At 40.1% G+C, this 24428-nt stretch overlaps 3 protein-coding genes across 3 annotated transcripts in view; 2 read left to right on the top strand and 1 right to left on the bottom strand.

Moving 5' to 3' along the window:
• ScpX (Sterol carrier protein X-related thiolase) overlaps positions 1-3507 on the top strand; it is a 28260-nt gene extending 24753 nt beyond the window's left edge. Inside the window, exons 10-11 of the mRNA XM_076209292.1 lie at positions 2778-2886; positions 3079-3507. Coding sequence (XP_076065407.1) covers positions 2778-2886; positions 3079-3257 — 288 coding nt within the window. The 3' untranslated portion in view covers positions 3258-3507. The remainder of the gene's footprint in view (positions 1-2777; positions 2887-3078) is intronic.
• A 3839-nt stretch (positions 3508-7346) lies between these two features.
• Atox1 (Antioxidant 1 copper chaperone) lies at positions 7347-15039 on the top strand. The gene is made up of 3 exons (XM_076209278.1): positions 7347-7638; positions 13531-13606; positions 14725-15039. The coding sequence occupies exons 1-3, from the start codon at positions 7627-7629 to the stop codon at positions 14859-14861; spliced, it is 225 nt and encodes a 74-aa protein (XP_076065393.1). The 5' UTR covers positions 7347-7626; the 3' UTR covers positions 14862-15039.
• A 931-nt stretch (positions 15040-15970) lies between these two features.
• Positions 15971-22847, bottom strand: LOC143036079 (uncharacterized). The gene is made up of 5 exons (XM_076203338.1): positions 22084-22847; positions 20950-21157; positions 17540-17693; positions 16644-16870; positions 15971-16232 (listed from the first exon to the last, which is right to left on the bottom strand). The coding sequence occupies exons 1-5, from the start codon at positions 22835-22837 to the stop codon at positions 15971-15973; spliced, it is 1605 nt and encodes a 534-aa protein (XP_076059453.1). The 5' UTR covers positions 22838-22847.
• Between the last annotated feature and the right edge of the window lie 1581 nt (positions 22848-24428).

Below are 24428 nucleotides of genomic sequence, written 5' to 3'. Positions count from 1 at the left end.
TCCCCTCCCCTCCCCTCCCCTCCCGTCCGTACTTGGATCCCATTATCTCATTTATCTCCCCCCACTCATCTCTCCCAGAGTGCAGTCATTCCTTATCTCTTTTTCTCCTCTCCCTCCCTCTCTCATCTCTCCCCCTTCTCTCCCTCTCTGTCTCTCTCCCTCCCTCACCTCTCTCTCTCCCTCTCTCTCTCTCTCTCTCTCTCTCTCTCTCTCTCTCTATCTCTCTTGTTTTTTCCCACTTTTCCTTTATTTCTCCCTTTCTGTTTAGATATCTTTGTAACAGTTTATATACTTCATTATCTACCTTCTTCATAATTTTTGTATCACTTTCAGACATATAACTGTAGACAGTTTTTCATTCCATCATATCATCTAAGTAATGACGAACATTCAGGCCTCGGTATCAACCATTGTAGGAATTTAGTTGCTCAATTACAGCATTCCATCCTTTACTCCTGTTCTCATGTATTGGATTTTCAAGATGTCTCATCCATTCCAGGTGGCTTTAAGCCCCCCAGTATACTCCCAGCTTTCACATCAGTTGTTTGTGTAGTAATCTGTCAAGAGGTCTTCGTCAGGTCTTGATACACACAATCCACCCAACCATTTGTCCCCTTTTGAGTGAAAGCTCAACAGAACTGAGACAGTAATTTTCCATGTCTTAAGATAAATTGTTTAGCTGCTAAGATGTTGATCTTTAGGTTTTTAATCAGTAGCTTCTCACAATTCATTCACACAATTTAACTATCATACTAGTCAGAGACACTAGTTAGTAATTCAGGAATTTCTTCTTCATTCCTCCTTTATAGATTGATACCACATGAGCCTGTTTGCACGAACAGGGCACTTTCTTCTTCAGATGAATGAACAGTTAGGCCTCGTGTGTCAGTAGTTCTTTGCATTTCTACTTTGTAGGGTTTTCTGTATGTCTCTTCATTTCCTCCAGACAACGAGGAAGTGAGAGTGCAAGATTTTGTAGGGTAATTTGAGGTATATTTGCCCAAGACTTTGTAATGTCTGCTTGTTGCTTTGTTGCATTGCTGATGTCATTTTTATTTTATGATGAATCACAGGTTTTCTATGAGATTAATGTCTGGACTATTTCCAGGCCAGTCATTGATAAAGTTGATGTTGTTTTCTGCAAATTACTTTCTCACTGATTTTGCAGTGTGTTTACCTAATTGTAGTATACTGGAAAGGAGCTATGCTCATTTGGTCCCATCCTCTGCTCTCCAATATCATATTTAGATTTGAATTCCCACCTCCCATCAGAAATTCAAATATAAATATGTTAACTGGAAATCAAGGATATATATTAAGTTGGAACTGTACATGAATTTGAGGCTAGGCATGATAAAGTTGGAGAGTACGAGATAGAACCTAACGAGAAGCTAAGATGAGAGGGAGGGAAGGGTGGTGGATGGGAGTGGAATGGGTATGTGCCCTTTGACTTAGCTGGCTTTCTTATAAGAAGGAAAAAGCCCTTGGTATATAGATAGAGAAATGTTAATTCATGTGTGAGCTGGTGCCCTGTCCTGCTGGAAAATTGTGGCACCAGCACAATCCACAGACTCATGAAGGTTGTCCTCAAGAAGGTCTAATTACACCTTCTGATTCACTCTGACATTTATTGGCAACACATAAAGATTCCCAAAGTCCTTGCCCAAAAAACTACCCCATACCATCAAGGAATGTTGGGGATTTATAGTGCCACACAGATATATTTGGTCAAGTGTGGATCACTGCCTTCACTCTGGTAAACACATTTTTCCAGGATAAAGGTGGTAGTAAAGGTATCATCGCTCCAAAACGCCTCTAACCCACTGAAGGTACTTATTGGTAAAATCAATGCTTTTTTGCTTTTGTGTGCATGAAAGAATGGGCTTTTTCACAGGCCTAGGACTTTTATAACCAAAGGCATAAATGTCACAGTTTGCTGTTAGCACAGAACATTCTCCCAGTATTGCAGGATTTTGTTCCTTTACTTGGTGAGCTGTGAGGTGAGGATTTGACTCCAAAAATCTCTTTAAGACAATAGAGCATTAGTCCCCACCTTTTTTAGGCCTACTAGGGTATTCTTTGTGCTGTAGTGTATTAATGCCATCACCATCCTTGAAACGCTCACACCTTATGAACACTGAATTTGATACATCAGTTTGTTTCACAATTTCTGCTACAGTTTTATTAGTTTTTCCAAGCCCAGTTATCACAGCAATGGTTTATGACTCAAGTGCTTGTTATTTCTCATAGTGAAATAGAAAATGCAAAAGTTAGAAAAGTGACACATCAACACAAGCACTTTAGAGCAAGAGAAGCTTCTTCAATCAAGTACAAACTGCTACTGAATGTATACAGCTGACATACATATAGTGTTGCCAAGTCTTGGGTGAGGTGCAGACTCCTGTGACAGAAATAAAGGCTAGTTCATGGTCTCTCTTTTTCTGCCAGAATATTGTGCACCCCACAGGAAGTAGAGCACACTTTATTGACGAGAACTGTATATCAGGGGACACATTGCGTTATTCACACAAAGTCACCAGTTCCCATGGTTTCTCGCTTTCAACTTAGCAACATCATCATTCCTTGTATTTTTGCCCATATTTACTCTTAATTTTCTACTCACAGCTCTTTCAAACTCAGTCACCAACTGCTTCAGTCACTCCTTAGAATTAGCCTCAAGTGATGTATCATCCTCAAACAACAACTTTTGTGACAATTGTGATCGTATAATGTCTTGATTAATTAAGATTGTAATTTTTTAATGTTTTAATTTGCAGGTGAAGGGTATATTTTGTTTCCAAGTAAAAGGTGGACCAGGAGGCTCAGAAGCAAAATGGATTGTGGATGCCAAGAATGGATCAGGAAAAGTCGTGAGGGATGGAAATAGTAAGCACTATGATATATTTTGGTTATTAGTCCAACTTAAATGTTTATGAATACAGGACTGAATTAAGAATTGCATGAATTTCAAAATAATAATTTTGTAATACATGAACTTGTGCATTTTGATGAAATACTGGCTTTCAAGCTTTATTGGGATCTCTTATGAGGTTATAATGAGGATTTTTACATTTACAGCCAAGCCTGATGTAACCATTACCATGGAAGATTCAGACTTAGTAAACTTGATGAATGGTACATTGAATGCACAAAAAGCATTTTTCCAGGGCAAACTCAAGATCAAAGGAAATATGGGGCTAGCAATGAAACTTCAAGAATTTCAGAGTCAAGCAAATAAATTGAAGGCCAAATTATAATGGTGAAATTACTCTGAAATAGCCACAGACAAGCTTGAGAATATAGAATTTTAAGGCAGTTATAGTTTTTGAATATTACTTGCCGAGATATATTTGCTTCAGTTTTGTAGCTAATAAATATAAATGCAAGTGCCAGTATATACCTTATATTAGTTCCCTTTCCTTATTTTTATGTAATTTGATGAATTGTCACAAAATAGTTGTAAGATTTCTTACTTATGTATACTTTGAATAAAGGTCTTTAGAATCATTTATGTGCTCCATTGCTAGGTAGCGAAGCATAGTTACTTGCTCAAAACCACCTTTGTGGTGCTGGATGGTTTTAACTACAATTTCAGTACAAAAGTGCTAAATAGTAAAGCAGTTATAATTTATTTCCAAGAAACATAAACCTTTGTTTCATACTGTAATTTGATAATGTTTATATGGATGTTGAACATAAGAATGAAGGAGACTAGACCATAAGGCCTACACTAGGCAGATCCATGTCTCTTACTAACTGTCGTCCCTATCCATAAAGGTATCTAATCTTATATTAAAACAACCATTTGTTTCACCGCTCACTACTTGGTTACCAAGTCATTCATTCATTAACCAATCTATGTCATATATCCTGTATCATTACTAGGACACAAGTTAGGTTTATTCTTTCATCACATTGGTGCACTTTTTTACATGGATTGAGAAAGTAATAGAAGGGGAACAGTCACTGGTTGTCAGTTCTCCCATCAAAGGTGACATTAGAACTTGCAGAAAAAACATCAAACCCATCCACAAGAAGAAGTGCTCACCACAAGGTAAATGGGGCCAGAAAACGAGGGAAAAAATTAAAGGATTTAGAAAACTTTGACTTGACTAAGATCTTATCCATAGATATGATATGGTTTAACGTTACAAACTCCTTCCATTGGAAGGCTAGGACAGTGCCCCTTACAGAGGACTTTGTAGCGTGAAATTTAATGAACCATGCCCTTGGATCAACTTCACTGGCGGCAGGATTTGAACTGCCATCCCCTCGACCTTTGCCACAAGTAACGATGTCCAAATCCACTCGGACAGTGAGCCTCTTATACCCATAGACGATATGGTTTAACGTCACAAACCCCCCTATCGGAAGGCTAGGACAGTGCCCTCACAGAGGACCTTGTAGCAATAGATTAAGCCACGAAAAGGTTTACATACAATATACTAAAAGCATCAAAGAAGCATACAGTATCCCCAAAAGATGCTTGAAAAAGTATAACTGATTTAACACGTGAGACTGACTCCCTAATAAAAGACTGAAAATAAATTAGAAGAAATTACAGGGCAAAAGAACAGCTATTTAAATCCAGAAGACTTTTACAGCTATGTAAATAAAAAGAAGGCCATTGGCAAAGAACAGCCATTTCAATCCAAAAGACTTACAGCTATAAATAAAAAGAGCCATTGGCCCCCTTGAATTACAAAATTGCAAATGATGATGTAGATTTAGCATGTATTTACAAAAATGAAGACAGTAGCAGCTATCAGAATAATATTAATGGCTACCTTTTGTGATACTGAAATTGAAATTGCACATGAGATTGATATAGTAAAATTAATATAATGCAGGACCAGGCAAGGTTTTCCCATGGATTTTAAAAAGTAAAGATGAAAATTGTAAACCAATCCTATTCAATAAATATTTTCCTCTGATAAATTATCTCGAGAGTGGAAATTAATCTATGGAACTGCCATATATTAAAAGGTAAAACTCTGCCCAGAAATTATCATTCTAATAGTTTGACATCAGTTCTATAGAAACTATTATTAAAATTGTGGATTTTCTTGAAACAAAATTAAGATTTGCCACATTGTTTTAGAAGAACGTTCATTTTTTACCTTTCATTGGCTTGATCATGTCTGCCAGTCATTCAGAGTTACCAGTATTCTGTGTACTTTTTTTTTTCAGAAATCAAGAGTCATGGGAATGGATGCTAAGAGGAGACTGTATAAAGGAGTGATTGAGTAAATGGCATTGTATGGGGCAGAAACATAGAACATAAGGGAGATGGAGTTTGAATGTATTTACTTTGTTGTATCTTACGGGAAGGGGAGCTATGCTCGTGGTGTCCTGTCTTTGTATCTTGCAGAGACTACTTTGCTCTTAAATTTGTGTATGATTTTTGTACACTATTGTTTTGTCCAGTTTGTTCCCGATGTCGACCATTCTGTGTGGAAAACTTTTTTTTTCAGGTTTCTTCAATAACTCCTTTTTGATTTTTTTTTTTCATGTACTCTTGTGTTTCTCTTGTCCCAATTTAGTAAGTCCTCTCTATCAAGGACATTCGTGCTTTTCATGATTCTGTAGATGGTCAATAGGTCATCTTTTTCTCTTCTGAGATGTATGATATCTAGGCTGGGTAGAGTGAGAAACGAGGTGAGGAGAGTAGGGGTGGAAAGTGAGTTGGGAGATAGGATAGATGAAAGAGTACTGGGATGATTTGGACACATGGAGAAGGATGGGAGAGGACAGAATGGAGAATGGTTGTGTATGGATGATGCTGTGATGCATGAGGGAGAGTTGGGGGGGGTGAGGGAGTATGTATGAAAAATAAATTGATGCAGCCCAAAGGAATTTCTCCCTGTCTTCTCCATTTCTGCATGAGGGGGGTCGCCGATTTAATGAAGCGGCCTTGCTGACCCAGGGCAGTGAGCGTGTAGTGACGTGATGCATCCTACGACCCGTCACACACTAATCAAAGAAATCTTCCAAGTTCCTGTAGTTGGCAAGCGTGGTTTGCAAGGGTGTCCCTGCCAGCCAACGGTCAGCCAATCAGGAACTTGGAAAGCTCCTCACGTTCCCGCCAGCCTCTTTTAAAAGGTCGGCGTTTCGCCGAGATGGGCAGAACAGTACCGACCCGCACACACAACATCTCGTCCAATCTTCTAGCCGTCACATCGAGCCCCGCCGTCATCATCTACCGCCTCGCTAACGTTAGGCTCCACGTCCAGCTACAACCACTAAGCTGTGGCCTTAGTCCGAGCTTCACCTATATTTCTCATGTGACACTTCTAGTGTCGCACCTTGTGGCTAATTACCAAAAGAAAGAGATTAGATATTTTGTGTCGATTTTCATTTGTCCTGCCGTTGTTCCGAACTAAAACTACTACAAGCGAGATTCAGGGATGACCCGTCATCCAGGAGCCGCCCCTCCCCCCCAAAAAAAGGGATGGAATGGGTGGGAGTGTTTTTTATGCCTTTGTTTTTTGGTTACCTCCCTTGTAACGAGGAAACGGTCTTTGATATATGTATGTATGTACGAGTTATGGATAAGTTTGTGAGCCGAACCCGACCTCTGAGAGGAGCAGCGTCAAGTCTGTAAACTGATCAGTGAATGAACAATTTAATATTAATTTATTTAAATCTTATTTTGTCTAAATAATCATATTCTTAATTGCTCTGAATAATGCATGATCCAATTGGGCAATGTGACAATAATATAACAATATAAATTTGTCAAACAATTCCCTTGCAAAGGAACAAGGCCGAAAACTTCGAAAGTTTATATTCATGAAGGGGAACATGGATATCATACAGCATTACATGATGTCCCTGAAAATCCAATGGGGGGAGTGGTTCGCATTTATCAGTGACTTATGATTTTTAACAGGTAATATTTTCATTATTTTATAATTTCAATAAACAGTTTATTACCTACTATTCTTGTTTTATTTATCAATAATTATTTAGCTGTTACAAGTTATTACTTTATGAAATTATTAGAAATAACTTAAAATATGTGTTTCTGGTACTTGTTTTTATAGCTAAGTATAGAATGAGTGATCGGAACAGCAGTACTGAAAAAAAAACTATCCGATGATCGGGATCGGATCAGTAGCCCAAAATGATTGGATGATCGGTGATCGGAACAGAAAAAAGTGGTTGGTGTCAATCACTGCATTTATTTATATTAATTCATCTATACATCTTCTGTACATCAATGTGATAGATATAGTCATCGAATAAGAGAGGTAGAACGAGCAAGTGAGGTTAGGGTGAAAACACTGGAAAGCTATTTGAGAGTAAATACAGTACATGTATTTTTTTTTTTTTTTTTTTTTTTGCGCATGTGGGAGTATACCACGTCAGCGGGGTAGAATCGTTATCTAATATTAGTGACATCTATGGATCGAATATCAATTAACTTAAGTGTTGACAACACACAATTGCCGAACATTCTCATCTTTGTTAAATCGGTTGTGTACATGGTTCAGTGGCAATCGTGGCAACCCTGCCTTGACATCTAAATCTAATAGCAAATCAGCACGATAAGATTAGTCATACTGTGGGATCGACAGGAGTGGACGTCTGGAAGTTGCGTGGAACATAGACGACTTAAACACAATGGCAGCTAAGGTAAAGATGATTAAAGCAAGGTTAATGAAATATATATTTTTTTCCAGAAAGGCAGAATGCTCGTAGGGGGTTAATTAAAACTAGCTCTAATGAGAATTGTAATAGTAACCAAACTTGGGGAAACATTTCGACTGGCGAAAATGTATCATAATATTAATATTGGACAGTTGTAATATATGTGGGTTAAATAAAACCTCGTTTATTTGTTAAGCCTTCTGGCGATTCAGTTTTTTCAATTTGAATTATTTCCTTGTTGGTCTACAGTGATTATCGTAGTTATGGCCCTCATTGCGAATAAATATAAAATTTACCAGTATGATTGCTGATTAGCTTGATTGTACATTGCCATTCTTAGTTCTGTTGAAACCTGTGAAGTGTTTGGAAAATCACTGAGCTAAATCCAACCTACAAAATACTCTATTGGCTTATTGCTGGACACATACAATGAGTGGAAATTCTCTGGAACCCCAATAGTGTATTATGTTGACATTACTTCCTGAGGTGGATACTAATGTTGACCTGCAAGGTAAATTGAACCTAAAACATTTGGACACGGAAAGACTAAGGGAATCCTTATGACATTCATGAGACCACAATGAAAACAAGTTTTAAATGCTTTCTGTGTCATCCTCGCAATTTTATACATTGTATATAATAATATTTGTATCTTTGTATCCTATTGCAAAATAAATAGTAAATTAGCTAAACTAAGACTAAATGTTTACTAGTTTTTGCGAACATTTGTAATTTGTATATATTTTGTCATAACTAATAAATTTTGCCACAAGTGAATAGATCATAAGTGTAAACAAGAAGTCCTTAGGGCATTGTTAATTTTGTAAATTATATCAACATAGTATATGTTTTTCTTGGTGGAAATATAAAAAAAAGTCGTTTAAAGAAAATACACTTACAAATAAAGCTGCGATCATAGGATCGAGACCCCCATATTGTCTGTCCAGTACCACTAAAAGCAAATAGAAGCAGGTACTGAGTCCTGGAATATACCCTCAGTACTTCCGTCAGTACCTCACACAGTACATATTTTCAAAATGGTGCTACAGAGCTGAGATTCATAGCTATGCATCTCCTGTACATCCTGCAATCCAATCAGATACCAAAACCAGCCATCAGCATCCCTTACGATGACAACGATGACCCTGATGACCCATAGAATTACAGGTATCACATTACTAAATGCAAGTTAGGTAGGTTAGGTTCGAATAGACGAAATTATCATAATTTAATTTCTTTGACCACTACAACTATCAAAAAGATGGCATCTCAAGCAGTCCCTGGGACTTTATTTGTAAGTGGATCATGTTTAGTAACCTTTTCTGTTATTGATTTCTGCCAAGAAAAAAGTACATTATATGGATGTATTATAATTTGCAAAATTAATATTAAATTTTCTAATGCTATTTTGCATAGGTGTGCACTTCTGAAAATTTACTGCCCTTTAGCTCCTTATAGATGAAGGGCCATCCTTGTCTGCTGCCCACTGCCTGGGTCAGAAGCAATGCAGGAAGCCACAGCACCTCCACAGTAGGGCTCAACAACTAAGGCTGGTTTACTTCCTCCTCTGCTTTACATGGAACTCACACACACCTTCTATGTCCACTCAAGAAATTGCAGAACAAACAAGAAGAAACTTCTGGCTGCATCAATTTTATCATCCATTCACAACCTCTCCACTTGCATGTATTTCTTGCCCTCTCCCCTCCCTGTTCATCAGACACCCCCTTTCTACATGTGACCCTAAATACCTGAAACTTGTCACTTCCTCTCACCTCTCTTTTGTTTTTAAAACTTGCCTCCAGCTCACTGCCTATCTCACCACTTTTATATCTAAAATTCTGAGCTTCACATTTGATACTCATGACTTGACAGTGAAAAACCTACTTGAATCCATTGCAAGTACTAAATTTGGACATCAAAATAAGCTAATAACAATCTTTAAGTATTTCATAAGAACTGTCTTTGACTATGTCCCCACAGCATAGTTCCTAATAATCAGCAAAATGAACACAAACTACTTATTAACTTTGCAGAGCACTGAGAGTAGTGACAAGATGCCCTTCATTATGGCCTGACGGTTTGGAACCATTATTTCTTGTCTGATTCACATTCAGTGTGAAAATTTAATCAATATTGATGTTTTTCATTTCCCTTTAGAATCTAAGACCTGTGTCAAATCACCCCTGAGTCTTAGAATCTAAGACCTGTGTCAAATCACCCCTGAGTCTATGTTTTTTAAGGAAAATAGATTCTATGTTTGTCAATTTTCATATTTCTGATATTTGGTCTCTCTCTCTCTCTCTCTCTCTCTCTCTCTCTCTCTCTCTCTCTCTCTCTCTCTCTCTCTCTCTCTCTCTCTCTCTCTCTCTCTCTCTCTCTCTCTCTCTCTCTCTCTCTCTCTCTCTCTCTCTCTCTCTCTCTCTCTCTCTCTCTCTCTCTCTCTCTCTCTCTCTCTCTCTCTCTTTGTACTTTTTCCAATCTGTCAATGTCATGAGATTCAGTGACTATATGGAAACAGCATATTCCAAATGTGGATGAAGTAACAATTTATATGGCTTGTTAATGACAGATAGACTTTATAACCAAAAGATCATACAGTCAGTCCTAGAATCTTGTTTGCTTTCTCTGAGGTGGAAATATGTTTTTTTTTTTATTCCATTTACTGTGTAAAAGTTGGTGACTAACTGTTGTGGGTATAGTAATAACTTCCATGCCAGTATTGGTCAAGATTTGGTGGCATGCAACTTGATCCTTTACATAGAGAATTGCAGGCAGTTAACATTATGCACTGTCACCATTCACCCTTGGCATTTTAATGTGCTGTTCATGAAGTTGGAAGGCTGATCACACTGCCTTACCATGCTTGCTGTGGTAGAAGCAGACAACATGGATATGATTTTTGGAAATGCTTCTTGACTTGGTGCCGTTTTGAAGAGCAGCTCTTGGAGTCATGGGGTGACAAACAACTCCAGAAGAGGAAGTATGGCATTTTGGATATAACAGTCACAGAAATGACATCAGGGACTTAGATGAGGCCATACTTATTCATCTGGAATTGTCTGTCACAGCACAGCTCTAAGAACTGCAATTCAAATATCACTTAAGTGAACATTTTTGCTATGATGGTGGTACACTTTACAAATTTTGCTTTGATTTAGCTTGGTGATTTTGTTCTGTCAAATGTCAGATGGAGTTTAGTCTGGTAAATTCTAGGGTTTTTATGTAGCTGAGAGCAGGACTCCATGATGAAAGGGGGTAATATTTCAAGATAGAGACAGGGCACCCATATTGGGAAGCTAAATTTGAGTATGAGTGCATTAGTTGCTGTGCTTCATTCTGATAAGCCATATCTTATCATGTACCTTACTGTCATTGAGTATCTGGAACTTTGGAGTCCAAAGGATTGCATGTGTATATGCACGTATTGTGTGTGTGTATATATATATATATATAGGGGGTATTGACTGCATGGTAACATGCAGCCAATACTTTTGAGACTGTTTTGGGGGTATCCCAACAAACCAGTCATACATTTGTCTGTTTAGATTAAAATCTTCATATAAAAAGATGCTGATACAATTATACCACTGCTGTCCTTTATGTTGTTCCCTTAAACCTGACCTTTACCACTTCCATTATTCTACCTCTTCCTGATACACTTAGGTATCTTAATCCAATACTCGCCAACTTCCTCTTGTGCCAATGTTTGTGCCCAGGACATAAACCGACTTTGGAAATTGGTGTTTTATGTCCTGGGCCAGTTCCTGAACTTGGTTTATGTCTGGGCCCAAATGTCCACACAAATGGCAGTTGGCAAGTGTTGCATTAAGACACCCCCTAAGTGTACCCAGTGGTGGAGGAAAGAATCCTATTATTGTGTTCCCATTCTTGTTACTGTATTGGATGGAGTGAGGGGGACTAGGGATCCTCCATTCTATACTTTCCTCTAACAAATAGCTGAGGCATAAGAGGATCTAGGACAATGGTTGGCAACCCATATAGCTAGAAGAACTTTTTTTTCTTTAAAGTTTGATAGAAAAAAAAATTGTGTTTTCAGAGCTGCAATACAAAAAGAATAACTTTAGATTAGGAGAGACATTTCTACAAATAATAATTTATGGCAAGAAATCTTTTCTAAGTTGAATAAATATATGTATGTATGTTTGTATGTATAAACTTGCATGGAATGTTTTACAAATTCATGATATATGATGTCTTCATTTCAGTGGAATAATTATTTTGTAAGAAACTTCTAGAGCCACACAAGTGGCCTGAAAGAGCTCCATATGGCTCCTGAACCAGAGGTTGCCAACCATTGGTCTAGGAGAAGGGTGTTAACCAAAAGTCTAGTAATTCAGTCATTAAATATGTGCAGATGTGGTGTAGATAAGACTTAAAGAGAAGAGATTGGCATTATGTTTGTGAAAAGAAAGATGGATGTGTTAGTGTTGAATGAAACAAAGTTGGAAGGGAGGGCGTGAGTTTGAATTTAGGATTGTGATGGGGAGGGTGTCAGGAGTGACAAGTTGTCAAGGTTTTAAGTGCAGTCCTAGTAGCGAGAAAAGTGGAGAGGAGAAGGAGGCTTTTTAGATGGATTTAAATGAGGGTTTAGAGAGTTTTGGGAGGAATGTAGATGTAGTGGTATTGGGAGGTTGCAGTGCTAAAGTAGATGAGCCTATAAATGGAGATAACTTGGTGCTGGATGTCAATATGAAATATAGAGGAGAAATTTTGGAGATGTGTTTGGAAAGGGAGTTGATGATAGACGTGGTGTTTAGGAAAAGATGTACATGTATGTGGGTAAGGATAGTGGAAGAGAGGATGGTTGAGAGGACATTAATGGATAATGTAGTGGTATTCAACAGGAGGATTGAAAGGTTTTTGGATGTTATGTTTACAGAGCAGGGGATTGGAAGTTTATTATTTGGTATAAAGGAAATTAAGAGTGGAGGAAAAAGGAAGGAGGTAGAGAAAGGCTGAGAGTGAACAAGTTAAATGAAAAGGGTAAAGAGAAAGAATACCAGGAGAAACCGAAAGATATTGGAGGGAAGGTGAGGGATAGAGGATGAACAACTGGCAGTTGAAGGACAGTTCTATGTAATAATACAATTCTCACTAATACTGAGGGAGACCTTGCTGACAGATGTCAAATAACATTACAGACACCAGTAGACTTGCAAACAACTGTTACAGTATTCAGCTTACTAAAGAGGATGGATTACATTGACAGAAAATATCATGATTAAGGATAGGAGGGCTTTAGGAGGTCATGAGAACAAAGTAAGGAAGATTACATGTTTAATCGATGTGAAGAAATACAGCTTTTCATATAGATGCATAAATACTTAGAATAACTTAGGCAATATGGCCCAAGCTGGGACAATACATGAATTCAAATCTAAATATGATAATTGAAAATCAAGGATATAGATTAAGGTGTAACTGTACATGAACTTAAAGCTAGGCATGATAGATTGGACAAATAGGAGATAGGACCCAGTCAACATAACTCTTTCCCTGTATACTACAGTTAGTAAATACAGCACATTATCCAGACTGCTACTGCCCTGATGCAACTGTGCCCACTCACTTCAGTTAACTGTCCATTAAGAACGTACAAATGTATGTACACACACAACAAACAAGGGCATGCATTACATGTATCCTCTGCTGACTCACAGACATTAAATCACGTAAACACATATCTGCCTACCTAGTTACACTTGTAGCAATATATAGAAGCACTAGCTATGAAATGCAATACATAGTATACTATTCTGAGTATTTGTTTACTTCTTTATCCAACATTTATGTTGTGTTGGTATTCAGCTGATGTAGATATAGATCTGAGATATTCCGTTATTTTATTTACAGGTTCATGACTTCACTGTGGAAATGACATGTGAGGGCTGCTCTGGTGCTGTCAAGAGGGTCTTGGGCAAGCTAGGAGGTGAGCACACTTATGATTTTGGTTATATAATATATTTTATATTTTACAGTGAAGCCCTAATGTACAGTTCAGAGACATGAAACATGACAAAGAAAACAAAATCTAAGATAGGAGCCACAGAGATTAAAGTATTGAGAATTATTATGGGAGTCATCAGAAGAGATAGAATCAGAAACAAGAGAATAAGAAAACATTTGTAAGTAGAACCAATTGTAGAAATCATAGGAAGAAATAACTTGAGATGATATGGGCATGTGAAAAGAATGGAAGAGAATAGATATTCTAAGAAATATATGAAGTGGCAATCAAGAGGAAAGAGGCCGGCTAGGAAGACCTAGAAAGAGATGGTTAGATTGTGTAAAGATGAACTTAGAGAGAAGAAATTTAACACTAGAAGAAATAAATCAAGAGATTATACAAAGATCGTGACGGTGGGATAAATCTGATCAAAAGGCCAATGACTGATAGATGAAATCATCCTCTTGACGTCTGGTGAGAAAGTGAAGCCCCAATGCATCTCAGAGATCTTCCCTCCCACTCATTGAAAATCAGAACAAATCAAATTATTTAAGTTACAGTTGGAGACCAAACAACATAAGAATTTAGTGGATGAATAAGCTCGCACCCTAAATGCCATCTAATACAAGTAACCTATTTGATTCCCCAATACACATGACTTCTTCATCCCAAACCAGTAGCTCAACATAAGGTTCTCACATATGCAAATGACTTAACAATAATTGTGTACCACTGCAACTAAAATATAGCAGCCAGAAACACAAATTCATCTCAGTAAGTCAGAACTGTGGCCATTACAGAACATTGTGCATCCACTCATGAATTCTCAGTGACATTGTTTAATCCTGACTACCATGAATATGAGGCACCCAGTAATCAGATTGAATTGTTGTCAGCCTCTCACTAGTCAACAATCTAAAACTGCTGTCTCAGTTTGTTGCCTTACTTTGACTTGAGGTCAGCAGTATATTTGCCTCCTTATTCCTAGACCAACCTAGAGGATTTAGTATTATTTTGCATTTCTTGCAAGAATTTATTTTAATCATTAGTTAAATTCTGGAAGGCCTGTTTTGTATTAAGCTGTTTCATTTTCCCAACAGACAAGGTAACTAATGTGGACATAGATATGGAACTTAAGAAGGTGTCAGTCACCAGCTCCTTAACATCAGATGAACTTACAGAAACACTCAAGAAGACTGGGAAAGGTGTGACCTTCCTTGAATCAAGAGATGGATGAGCAGAACCAAAGAATTATTAGAAATATAGGAATAAAATAATTTGATTATAAAACTCTCTTTCTCTCTCTCTTTTTTTTTTTTTTTTTAGCTAACTTGAATACACAAAGTTAACTGACATCACTTGGTAGAAATTATCATTGCAATTCTTTATATTGTAACATTAAAGATGAACATTAATGTTTGATTTGATTTAAAGATTGAAATCCTGAAGATAATTTTTTTTGCAATTTTGTATGCATAGAGTTTTTCATTTCTTTAGCATTTTTTTACATCACATAGTTTTAAGAATAAAATTCACTCTGTAATGGAAAACTACAGTTTGGTGTAAACATATACTCGAGAGAAATGTTCTGTTTTTGGATTTATTGAGAGATTCAATAAACTTAATATTATTGAATACATATATAATGTATTTGGGAGCCATATAGACAATAATGGGACCAAACTTGTTTTTTATTTATTGCATGCATTTTTCTCTGTCATTTGAATTCACCCAAAGTATAATTTATAATTCAGTACCGGGTACACTTTTCAGTTGAATAAAATATGTACAGAAGAACCTTGAAATTACAGACACTAAAGCAATAGATTTTGGTAACTAAAGAAATTCTGAAGAATAAAGACATCAACTGAAATATGAAAATTCCTGCAGAAATGTGACAACTACCAACTATACTGACAACTCCGATGATATTAATTGTTTTTAGTTAATATTGGCATAGATTAATTATTTGTGCCATAGGTTAGCATTTCTACAGTTTTTAAATCATTTGGGTGCATCAGTATCAAAATAATCAAGATGTGATACACTACAACTCGGAGCTCAACATGAGCTTTAAGGCTCCTCATGGCTCAGTTGTCAGTCAAGGCAGCATATCCAGGGGATATCAGAAACCTTAAAACCTTAGGTACTAAAGAGGTTACACACCACTGAATGAAATACCCTGGTGGCAGCAGAAAGAATCAAGGAATAAATACCACCTGCTGTTGAAGGGGTCACATACTGCTGTTGCATAGAATAGGATTACAGAAAGGTTAACCCCCAGAAAGAATGTGGAAACCCTGGTGTTCCATGAAATACTTCACATAGTTGTAGGATTCGGTCATTCTACATAACCTTTCTCCTATACAGTATTTGATCTTCACAGGCCCCAGCAACTACCTCAAGGTGCCTGCTGCAGAGCAGTTTAGGACATTGCTTTAGATTTTGATCCTTCTCAGGATTGTTGAGATGGACATAATGAGCACCTTCAATCTCTACAAACTTGGCACTGGCTGCTGTTTTCTGAAGGGCCTCTATGGCATGCTTGTAAATTGGTAAAGGTTCAAAATCCACACCCTGCTTTGCCTTCACATTAAGGACATGACATCTGTAAAGAACAAATTTAGAAATGCACAATAGGATATGTGTCAATACCTATTTGATATCAAGACTTCTTGCTGATGTACAGTTCATGCTTGAAATTGATGTTTATCACAGCAGATGCAAGAGATGCTGTATCTTGTGTATTGTAGGGAACTTTGACTTGTCAGGTTTGGTATAAGTAACTAGTAACATTTTATGATGCATGTGACTTAGTAAGCACAAACTTAGTCATTACTGACCCAGTATCATAATCAGTGGCAATGTAACAAAGTGCAGTTCTTCTCCAGCACAGCCTGACAGCCAAAGTTTGTTTACCCACACAATATGACCCTCTTATATGGGAGAAACAATTTGGTATATAGACAGACAGATTTCACAAGAGATGCCCATTTCAATAATCCTGAGGATTTCTTACCTAATATTTGAAGCGTATTCTAGAACATTCTTGTCTGACTGACCAATGTCGAGATTTGCAAGCTTGGTACGAGGGTCCCTGCTATATATAAACCCCTGACCTGAGGGCGAGGGAGCCAAACCTCGTTTAAGTAGAATCTTGCAAGACTCGGTGGAAATGGCCCCCATGTAACCCCTCACCATCCTCTCTACCGCTTCCTCATAAGTATAGGATCGAGTTGTGTAGCCCTGAAATTGATATAGACAGAGTTGATCAAGAAGCAAATAGATAAGGTGGAAAACAATAGCTGGAAACTAGCCAGTAGTCCAGTTAAATTTCAGCTTTATCCTAAATTTAGATTCCAATCTTCTAGCAGTTAACGGTTATTGAATAACCAAGTGTGGTTTACTCATATATAAATGTGCACTACAGGCTTTGCAAGGTAGAGCAAGAATAATGGTAGGATGCACAAAGGCTACCCCAGTGGAGCATCTGTATACAGATCAGAGTCCTCCCCATGTGATATTGGTACAGGAGTACTGTAGCAATATATATATATATATATATATTATTTTTCTTTTCACAATGTCACCTTGTTCCCCTGTGTGTTATAGAACGCAACTAAATGGGACAGAATGAGGGACTATGGACCCTCTTCTCTTTTCATATTTCCCTCCCATGTGAATGCAAAAAATATGATTGATTCAGACAACCCCTCATAAATGGGATAGGTATTTTTATATGCATATAATGACGTTGGGAACACCCAATCACTCTACAAAAAGTAAAAAAGCTTGAACCACCTCACTGTGACAGTACTCTTCCTGTGCCTGCTTCAAGATGGTTTTATTCAACTAAGATTCCCCACTATCATCCCTAGCAGATTAACAACATCTAATGTAAGTATCCAACCACACCTCAAGTTCCAAGAACTTCTCAATGGTATAGCGATTGCTCTCCTGTTGTAGTTCGACGGGTGTAATCAAGGGTTTGAGTGCCTCAATGCCAATGTAGTGGGTGACTAGCTCTGGAAAGGTGGCACAGTAGATGTAGCCCACCATACTTCCCATGCTGTGAGAGGAAAGTACCATGGTGTAGGAAAACAAGAGTAATGACCAATTAAATGAGAAATCATCTCGCAGAAGATTAATATGGAAATTGTAGTACATAGGAGGATTCAGAGTAAGTTTTCTGGGAATGAATGAAATATTTTAAAGTACAGTCGTACCTCGGTACTCGACCAAATCGGTGCTCGACCAAAAAATTCGAGTAGAAAATGCATCGGATCTCGAACAGATTTTCGGTACTCGACTAGCTTGAACAGCGGGTAAGCGTCGGTTCGACTCAGACAGCCAGCGGAGTAAGACGTACGCAGTTTGTTCGAGTATTTCTTCCCAGATTTAAACTTTTTCGTATTGCTCTAGCCCTTAATAATGGGTCCAAAGAAAGACAGTGATAAGGGGAAAATTGGTTTCGGTGTTCGAACAAATCGGTGCTCGACCACCACCTCAGAACGGATTATGGTCGAGTACCGAGGTACGACTGTATACTCATAAGAACAGTTGAGAGAAATCATCTCGCAGAAGATTAATATGGAAATTGTAGTACATAGGAGGATTCAGAGTAAGTTTTCTGGGAATGAATGAAATATTTTAACGTATACTCATAAGAACAGTTGTGAACAAGAAGTTAGATAGGAATGAACTGATAAGTGGGTTCCTGCAGGGCTGAGTTCTAACACCTGGAATGTTCCTACATAAGAGTACATCAACCACAGGATGGATGGAAAAAAGTAGTTGTGCCAATTTGCAGATGATACCAAGATCATGAAAAGAGTAAGAATTGAAGAAAATTACAAATTGCTAAAGAAGACTTGGACAGGATTAATGATTGGTACCAAAAGTAGAAAATTAATCTCCCCCTCCCCCCCATATTGGTAAGAGAGACTTGTGAGTACAACCAGAAATTAAATGATTACTAATGCAAAGAATGAAAGTACAATAGGAAATGAATTACTAATGCAAAGAATGAAAGTATGGTATCAATAGCCAGTGCCTCTATTCTTGGGGACATTATCACATCAAGAGGTAGTTATAGATGTTGCAGGGGAACAGAATGAAGAAATGGTGCATATTTTTGAGTGAAGATTAGTCTCCAACCATAAAAGAATGCCAAGTGACTATATGGCATTAATCACTAAAATATTGACTTTATGAATTATGCAGTCGATTGCCCATATGGAGCAAAGTAGGAAAAGGACTTGGGGGTGCTTGGTTAGATCATTTGTCACCTAAAAAACGGAAATAACCTATGAAAAATATATACACAGAAACTGTCCCATACTAATACAATATGGACAACATTCCTAAGTTTCTGCGAGTCTGACATACCTGTGGCCAAGGTAGATGAACTGATTCCACTTCAAGTAAGTTACCACCCGATGAAGTGCCACCAGCATATCTGTGTGGTTCATAAAAAGGCCCTGCAGCAAGAAGGATAATGATGGCAACATATAAAAACTTGCAACAAGTTTCACTCAACTAAAAACCTGCAGCCCCTGCAAAGTCAGGAGCAGCCCTGAGGTCCCCCTCTTAAGTTTTTCTAGGATGAGATGTTGGAATGATATCTGTGTTGCATAAGGATATTTTAAGCTTGTCTATGACCAACTTGGCTAAATGAATTGCAATTTTTAGTGCATGTTATGCCGCGTCCACACAGTTGAGCTCTGCCTGGCAGACTTTGCCCTTATTGGCCAAAGTCCGCAGACTCTGCCCGCAAAGTGTCCACATGGCTGACGATGGTGGTTGGAGGTTAGTTGGCCTCAAGCAGGGGTTGGGAGGGAGTGGTTCAGTGCGGTACGGTAACCATGGTTCCCACCATACTTGGAAAGAAGGTAGCACCTTACAGCATTATAATTGCTGCCTGCATTAAAAAGAAAAACAAGAAATCACGGAGACATGTCTGATGCCGGGAGTGGTTACAAAGATGTGATTTAATAGGAAGCTCAGTGACAATCTTATGTGAATTGCAGGATGAAAATGAACAATTGTTTTGCAATTACATGAGAATGAACATAAGCAGCTTTTCTGTTCTCCTATCAAAAGTGGAGCCATATATACAAAGGCAAGAGACAAATATGAGAAAAAGCATAGCACCAATAGCACGTCATGTCGAGACCAGTACACACTAGTACTAGGTGCGGACATGGTGGTAAAGGTAACTTCGGTCTGTACTGAGCGGGTTTGCTAACTTTGCTCACACCTCACCTCATGCGTTTGGCAGCGATGTCAGCCCTCCATCCACTGCCCACAAATGGCGGCGGGAACGGACAGTTTGATGGTTTGCCCGATGAAATTGCCCGTTGTCAAGCAAAGCCCTCGTGCCCGGCGGACAGTGTTTGACCGTGTGGACGTGGCATTAAAGTTATCTCTCCCTGCCCATATTCAGGACCATCTATTGGCTCTGCCTTTATCATCAACTATGACAAACCCAAGTATATTTTGCCCACTTTGGTCGTTGTTTCTGGGTGTCTGCTCATAACAGGATGTGCGGTAAAAAGAAAATCCAGCTTCGTTACCTAACCTCACACAGATGACATCATCATGGGACAACCTACCTGGGGGACATGCGAGGAAAGACCACAGCCAGGTAGGTCAACAGCGAGGACACGGAGGTCCTCCCTCAGGAGAGGACTCAGGGTGTCGAAGGTGCCGGCATTGTCCTGCCAGCCATGGACAGCGAGGACAGGCGTGCCATCCTCAGGGCCCCACTCCTTGCCTGCCAGAGAGGAGGGCCCACAAGGGCAGATGATGTCACGTTAGAGGAGTATTTAGAAGAAGACACGGGTATTTAAGAGTTGAGATACACATGAAGTGTGGATCGCCACCTCCCCAACAGCAGGCGAAGGGAACTGAGACTCACAGGCTTCTTAGCCCTCCAGAAGTGCTAATGGAAATTATGTGAACATAATAATGACTTAGTAAACAAGAATAGGAAATTTTTCAAATCTTAAAAATATGCTCTGTACTATCATATTTTGTATAATAAAACTTAGTCCATTAAATTTTGGTACAAAAAGTCTCGAAGTAGACTTACAAGGAAAAGTACTGATCAAGTAAACACCACCCACTCCCCCAAGGTAGAAGCCCCCCAAGCTGCCAGTATTTACAAAAAGTGTCCTATATATATAGCATAACGTTGGACAGCCGAACCCGGTGATAGATGATGCATCAGTCAGCCCTCCTTTCAGAAGGACAGCACCTCACCTCCACCCGCCCCCGATGCCATAAGAAGTGAATGAAACGGGGAGCCCAGCGCGTCCACGCACCTGCTATGTGGCCCCACGGCATGGGTATGCGGACTTCCTTGGATCCGTCCGGATTCGGAGAAGTGACGTAGCAGCGGGAAGGAGCGAGGCAGGTTCCTGCTGGGGCTTTGGCGGAAGCTGGACAGAGGGCCGGGTATGGGGCGGCCAACTGGGAGAGCCCTCGCCCTCCATACGATAACGCTCGTCGTAACGACTTCATTTATTATCGCTGTTGAAGTAAAAATAAAGATGAATAAAATAGTAGAACAAAAAGAAATTGAAATAATATGCCACGTTTATTTTAATCAAGTTTTTTTTTTTCGATCTGGGTTGCTGTGGGTGTCAGGGACCCGTAGATTTTTATTCGAACTCGTTGCACACTTGGTTGAGACTCCACCGTGATGTGAAATCTTGTTCTCCGACTAACCACCGTCAAGTTGAAGTATGACGCGTGTTCGAAACGAGACGTCTGCACATTTGACTCCACGACAGTTGCAGTGCTTTTGTGTACGCATCTGTTCATTATTCGTTTATTTACTCATTTCTGTTCGTTCATGCACTCGTTTCCGCCAAGCCAGGTGCTGATCACGTTCTCGCTTCTCCAGCTGAGGGGGGGGGGGGTGACCCAGGCTAACAGACAGAAGGTAAGGACTTCTGTGCGTGCGCCTTTCGTTGCGGCAAGGGGACCCAGGTTCGATCCCCACCAGTAACCAGTGAGTGAGAGTGGCCAGCGCCACTCGGCCTGGATGTGCAAGCACAAGAGGCAAAGGTGTGGCGGCCCAGCCCCTCCAGGTGTGAGTCACTCACCTTCGGACGGAGAAGAGGAGGAGGAGGACACACCCAGGCGTCGTCAGCGAAGCACACTAGTAACGTTTGACCCCTGCAGCTGCTGGCGTCCTGGCGATTCCATGTAGTAGTCGAGATTCCACATCCACACCCGCCTCATCCGGTGTGAACGTGACTTGGACCACGACCTCACGTTCGGACCGGACGAACGGATAGAACTCCCGTCCTCTGTCTAGGGGAAGTTAGGCGGGGGGGGGGCTATTTCCCTCCCTCCCCCCTGTTGAATTAAATCGCCTGGCGGCAGCCGGACCAAACGCAGAGGGAGTTTCGGTTGAATAAAATCGCCTGGCGGCAGCCAGAATAACTCACGAAGAGGATTCGTCGAGATGAATCCGAGATTGTGCTCGACCCTTCTGCCACGGAGTTGGTGTATTTGCCCGCAACTGTATAAAATCACCCGGCGGCAGCAAGAGTCGGACGATCTGGTCGTCAGGCGCCACGCGGCGAAATGCTCGACCAAGTGATAGGTCGCGTTTCTTTGGCTCGTTTCACACGTGTGGACTTTTCGCCGTGCGCCGTCGACGACACGACGCCGTGCTTTCAAAGAACCATGGGTGTCTATGGACGCATTCACACTTGGTCGTGGCCGTGACGACGTGTGAAAGCGTCCATAGGTACCCATACTTATTTGAGAACACGACATCGTGTCATGGACGGCGATAAGTCGATACATGTAAAACGAGCGTTTGTCACGGCCAGCGGAGGCGGGCTGTTCTAGTTGGTCTGCAGCTGACGCGAGCCTGAAAACAGGTTTGCTTTGGGTAATTGTCCAGCGATCCCATTCAGGTGACGGTGGGGTGGGGGGGACTTGACCGTGGCCAGGGGGGTCTCGATCTGTCCCGCGTCCGTCACCTGAATGGCATCGTCTCGTCCAAGCCACAACGGACACATCACACCTGTGGGGTAACCCACCACCGTGCTGCTGCAGAAGTCCATGTGGAAACGGTGAGGAGCACCTTGCCTCTCGTGACCCAATGTCCACGCGATCACAAACAGTCTCCCAGTTGTCGTCTTGAGACGCCGTGTGACACGGAGGACCTAAGGAATCTGCTAACCCGGGCATTGGTGGGAAGATCTTTACCTCTGAAGGTCACCAGCGGACTGCGTCAGAAGGCGAGGATCGCGGTAGCACCTGATTCACACCACTGTTGATCTTGTATTGTTCTGGAGTGTCAGGGGAGCCCTCCACGTGAGGTGGTCCCTCATTAGCGTCTGAAGGAAGACTTCGAGCGCGTGCGCCACGGGAAACTCCCGGCAGGTCAGGAGTTGTGTGTGTTCGTGGATGCCGACAGGACTAGCGAGGTAAATGAACACGATCGGTGCGCGTGACGCTCTCCTCGGAGTAAACAAACCAGGGCATAGACGAGGGTCCAAATAAGGTGGTGGGGGGAGACGACAAATTCCACGAGACAAAATTCTAGGGGAGAGAGATGGTTGGGGAGAGGATGACTGAAAGTCCTCTCTGCCTCGTTCTCTCCCTCCCTCCCCCTTCCATCATGGGGCCTGACTGCAAGACGCCCTATCGCTCGGGAACCCCAGACAAGTCGCAGGAAACGTGACACCTGCCCTCCGACAGAACCTCCGTCCAGACGGCGAGGGGCTTGTGTGTCTTTGTTCAGGCGGTATATGCTCATCAACTGAGGGAATGAACTCGGGATTCGATTGAGAGAGATAGACCCACACACACATACACACACTTCCTTGAAATCGTAGGTTCGACCCCGCTCAGCTAAATAAAGTCGCTAGATCTTTGCCTGAAGAAAAAAAAAACGTGTTGAAAAGGTTTGTATGTCTTCTTTCTATGTTCGTTCATTTAGATTTATTAATTCATCTGTTTTCTTTTAGAGCGCTCACATCTACAATTACTGTGCCTTCGTTCACGTAACGCATCACACTAACTTTCATGATTTCCGTTCGTTTAGCAACCCGAGTGCACACTCAATTGGACGTTCGCTTGCTGTTGCGCTGTTCGTTTTTATTTTAAGGACAGAAGCGCTGGTAAACTACAATCTCTAACAAACGTCTTTTATTTTGAGTTTGTAATATCGCAGGATATGGTACTTTGTCTTTTATTTTACCGTAGTAACAAGAAATGGTTAAGAATTGCAAATCCACTCGAGGCTACGATGCGAGGGCGGTGACAATCGATAGCAGCCGTGAGAATCGAACCTGGCTCTGAACGATATATATATATATATATATATATATATATATATATATATATATATATATATATATATATATATATAATTAAAAACTACCCTGAAATAAGAAAGAATGCGTACATTCAATTCCATTTAAAGAATGTGGCAAATCCTATATTGGTCAGATTGGAAAAGAATTAAAAGTGAGATTAATAACATCTGTATAGCGTCAGTAGTCGTTATTGTTCATCAAAGGTATTTCAGTCATTGCATTAATTGTTAAAAATAAGTCATATTTGAATAAAGAGTGTAGGCCCAAACATTCACAGACCAGGAACGGAAGCTGTAGGCCATGGGGGAGATTTCCCCAAACACCTTCCCTAGTCCCTTCTCACCTTCCCGCCTTTGTATGTATGTATGGCACCTTAAGCCCTACACCTCATCCATCCACATTGTTATCAGTCGTCCTCTCAAACTCAATCTACCCACTTCTGCTTTTTACACTGCTAT

This window comes from Oratosquilla oratoria, chromosome 2 (genome assembly GCF_046742065.1).
Source record: "Oratosquilla oratoria isolate Oo_2021 chromosome 2, ASM4674206v1, whole genome shotgun sequence".
In the NCBI taxonomy this organism is placed as follows: domain Eukaryota; kingdom Metazoa; phylum Arthropoda; class Malacostraca; order Stomatopoda; family Squillidae; genus Oratosquilla; species Oratosquilla oratoria.
The sequence above is the reverse complement of the archived record's forward strand: the minus strand, read 5'-3'. Positions and strand labels throughout refer to the sequence as shown.

Bases quoted from the DNA above. Each gene is read 5' to 3' on its own strand.
- Atox1 (XM_076209278.1), top strand. The intron at 13,607-14,724 runs GTGAGCACACTT...TTTTCCCAACAG, and splicing joins GGTCTTGGGCAAGCTAGGAG to ACAAGGTAACTAATGTGGAC.
- LOC143036079 (XM_076203338.1), bottom strand. From the start codon at position 22,837: ATGCCCGGGTTAGCAGATTCCTTAGGTCCTCCGTGTCACACGGCGTCT. The intron at 21,158-22,083 runs GTGAGTTATTCT...TTACTTCAACAG, and splicing joins CATCTCGACGAATCCTCTTC to CGATAATAAATGAAGTCGTT. The intron at 16,233-16,643 runs GTAAGAAATCCT...TGTTCTTTACAG, and splicing joins GAATACGCTTCAAATATTAG to ATGTCATGTCCTTAATGTGA.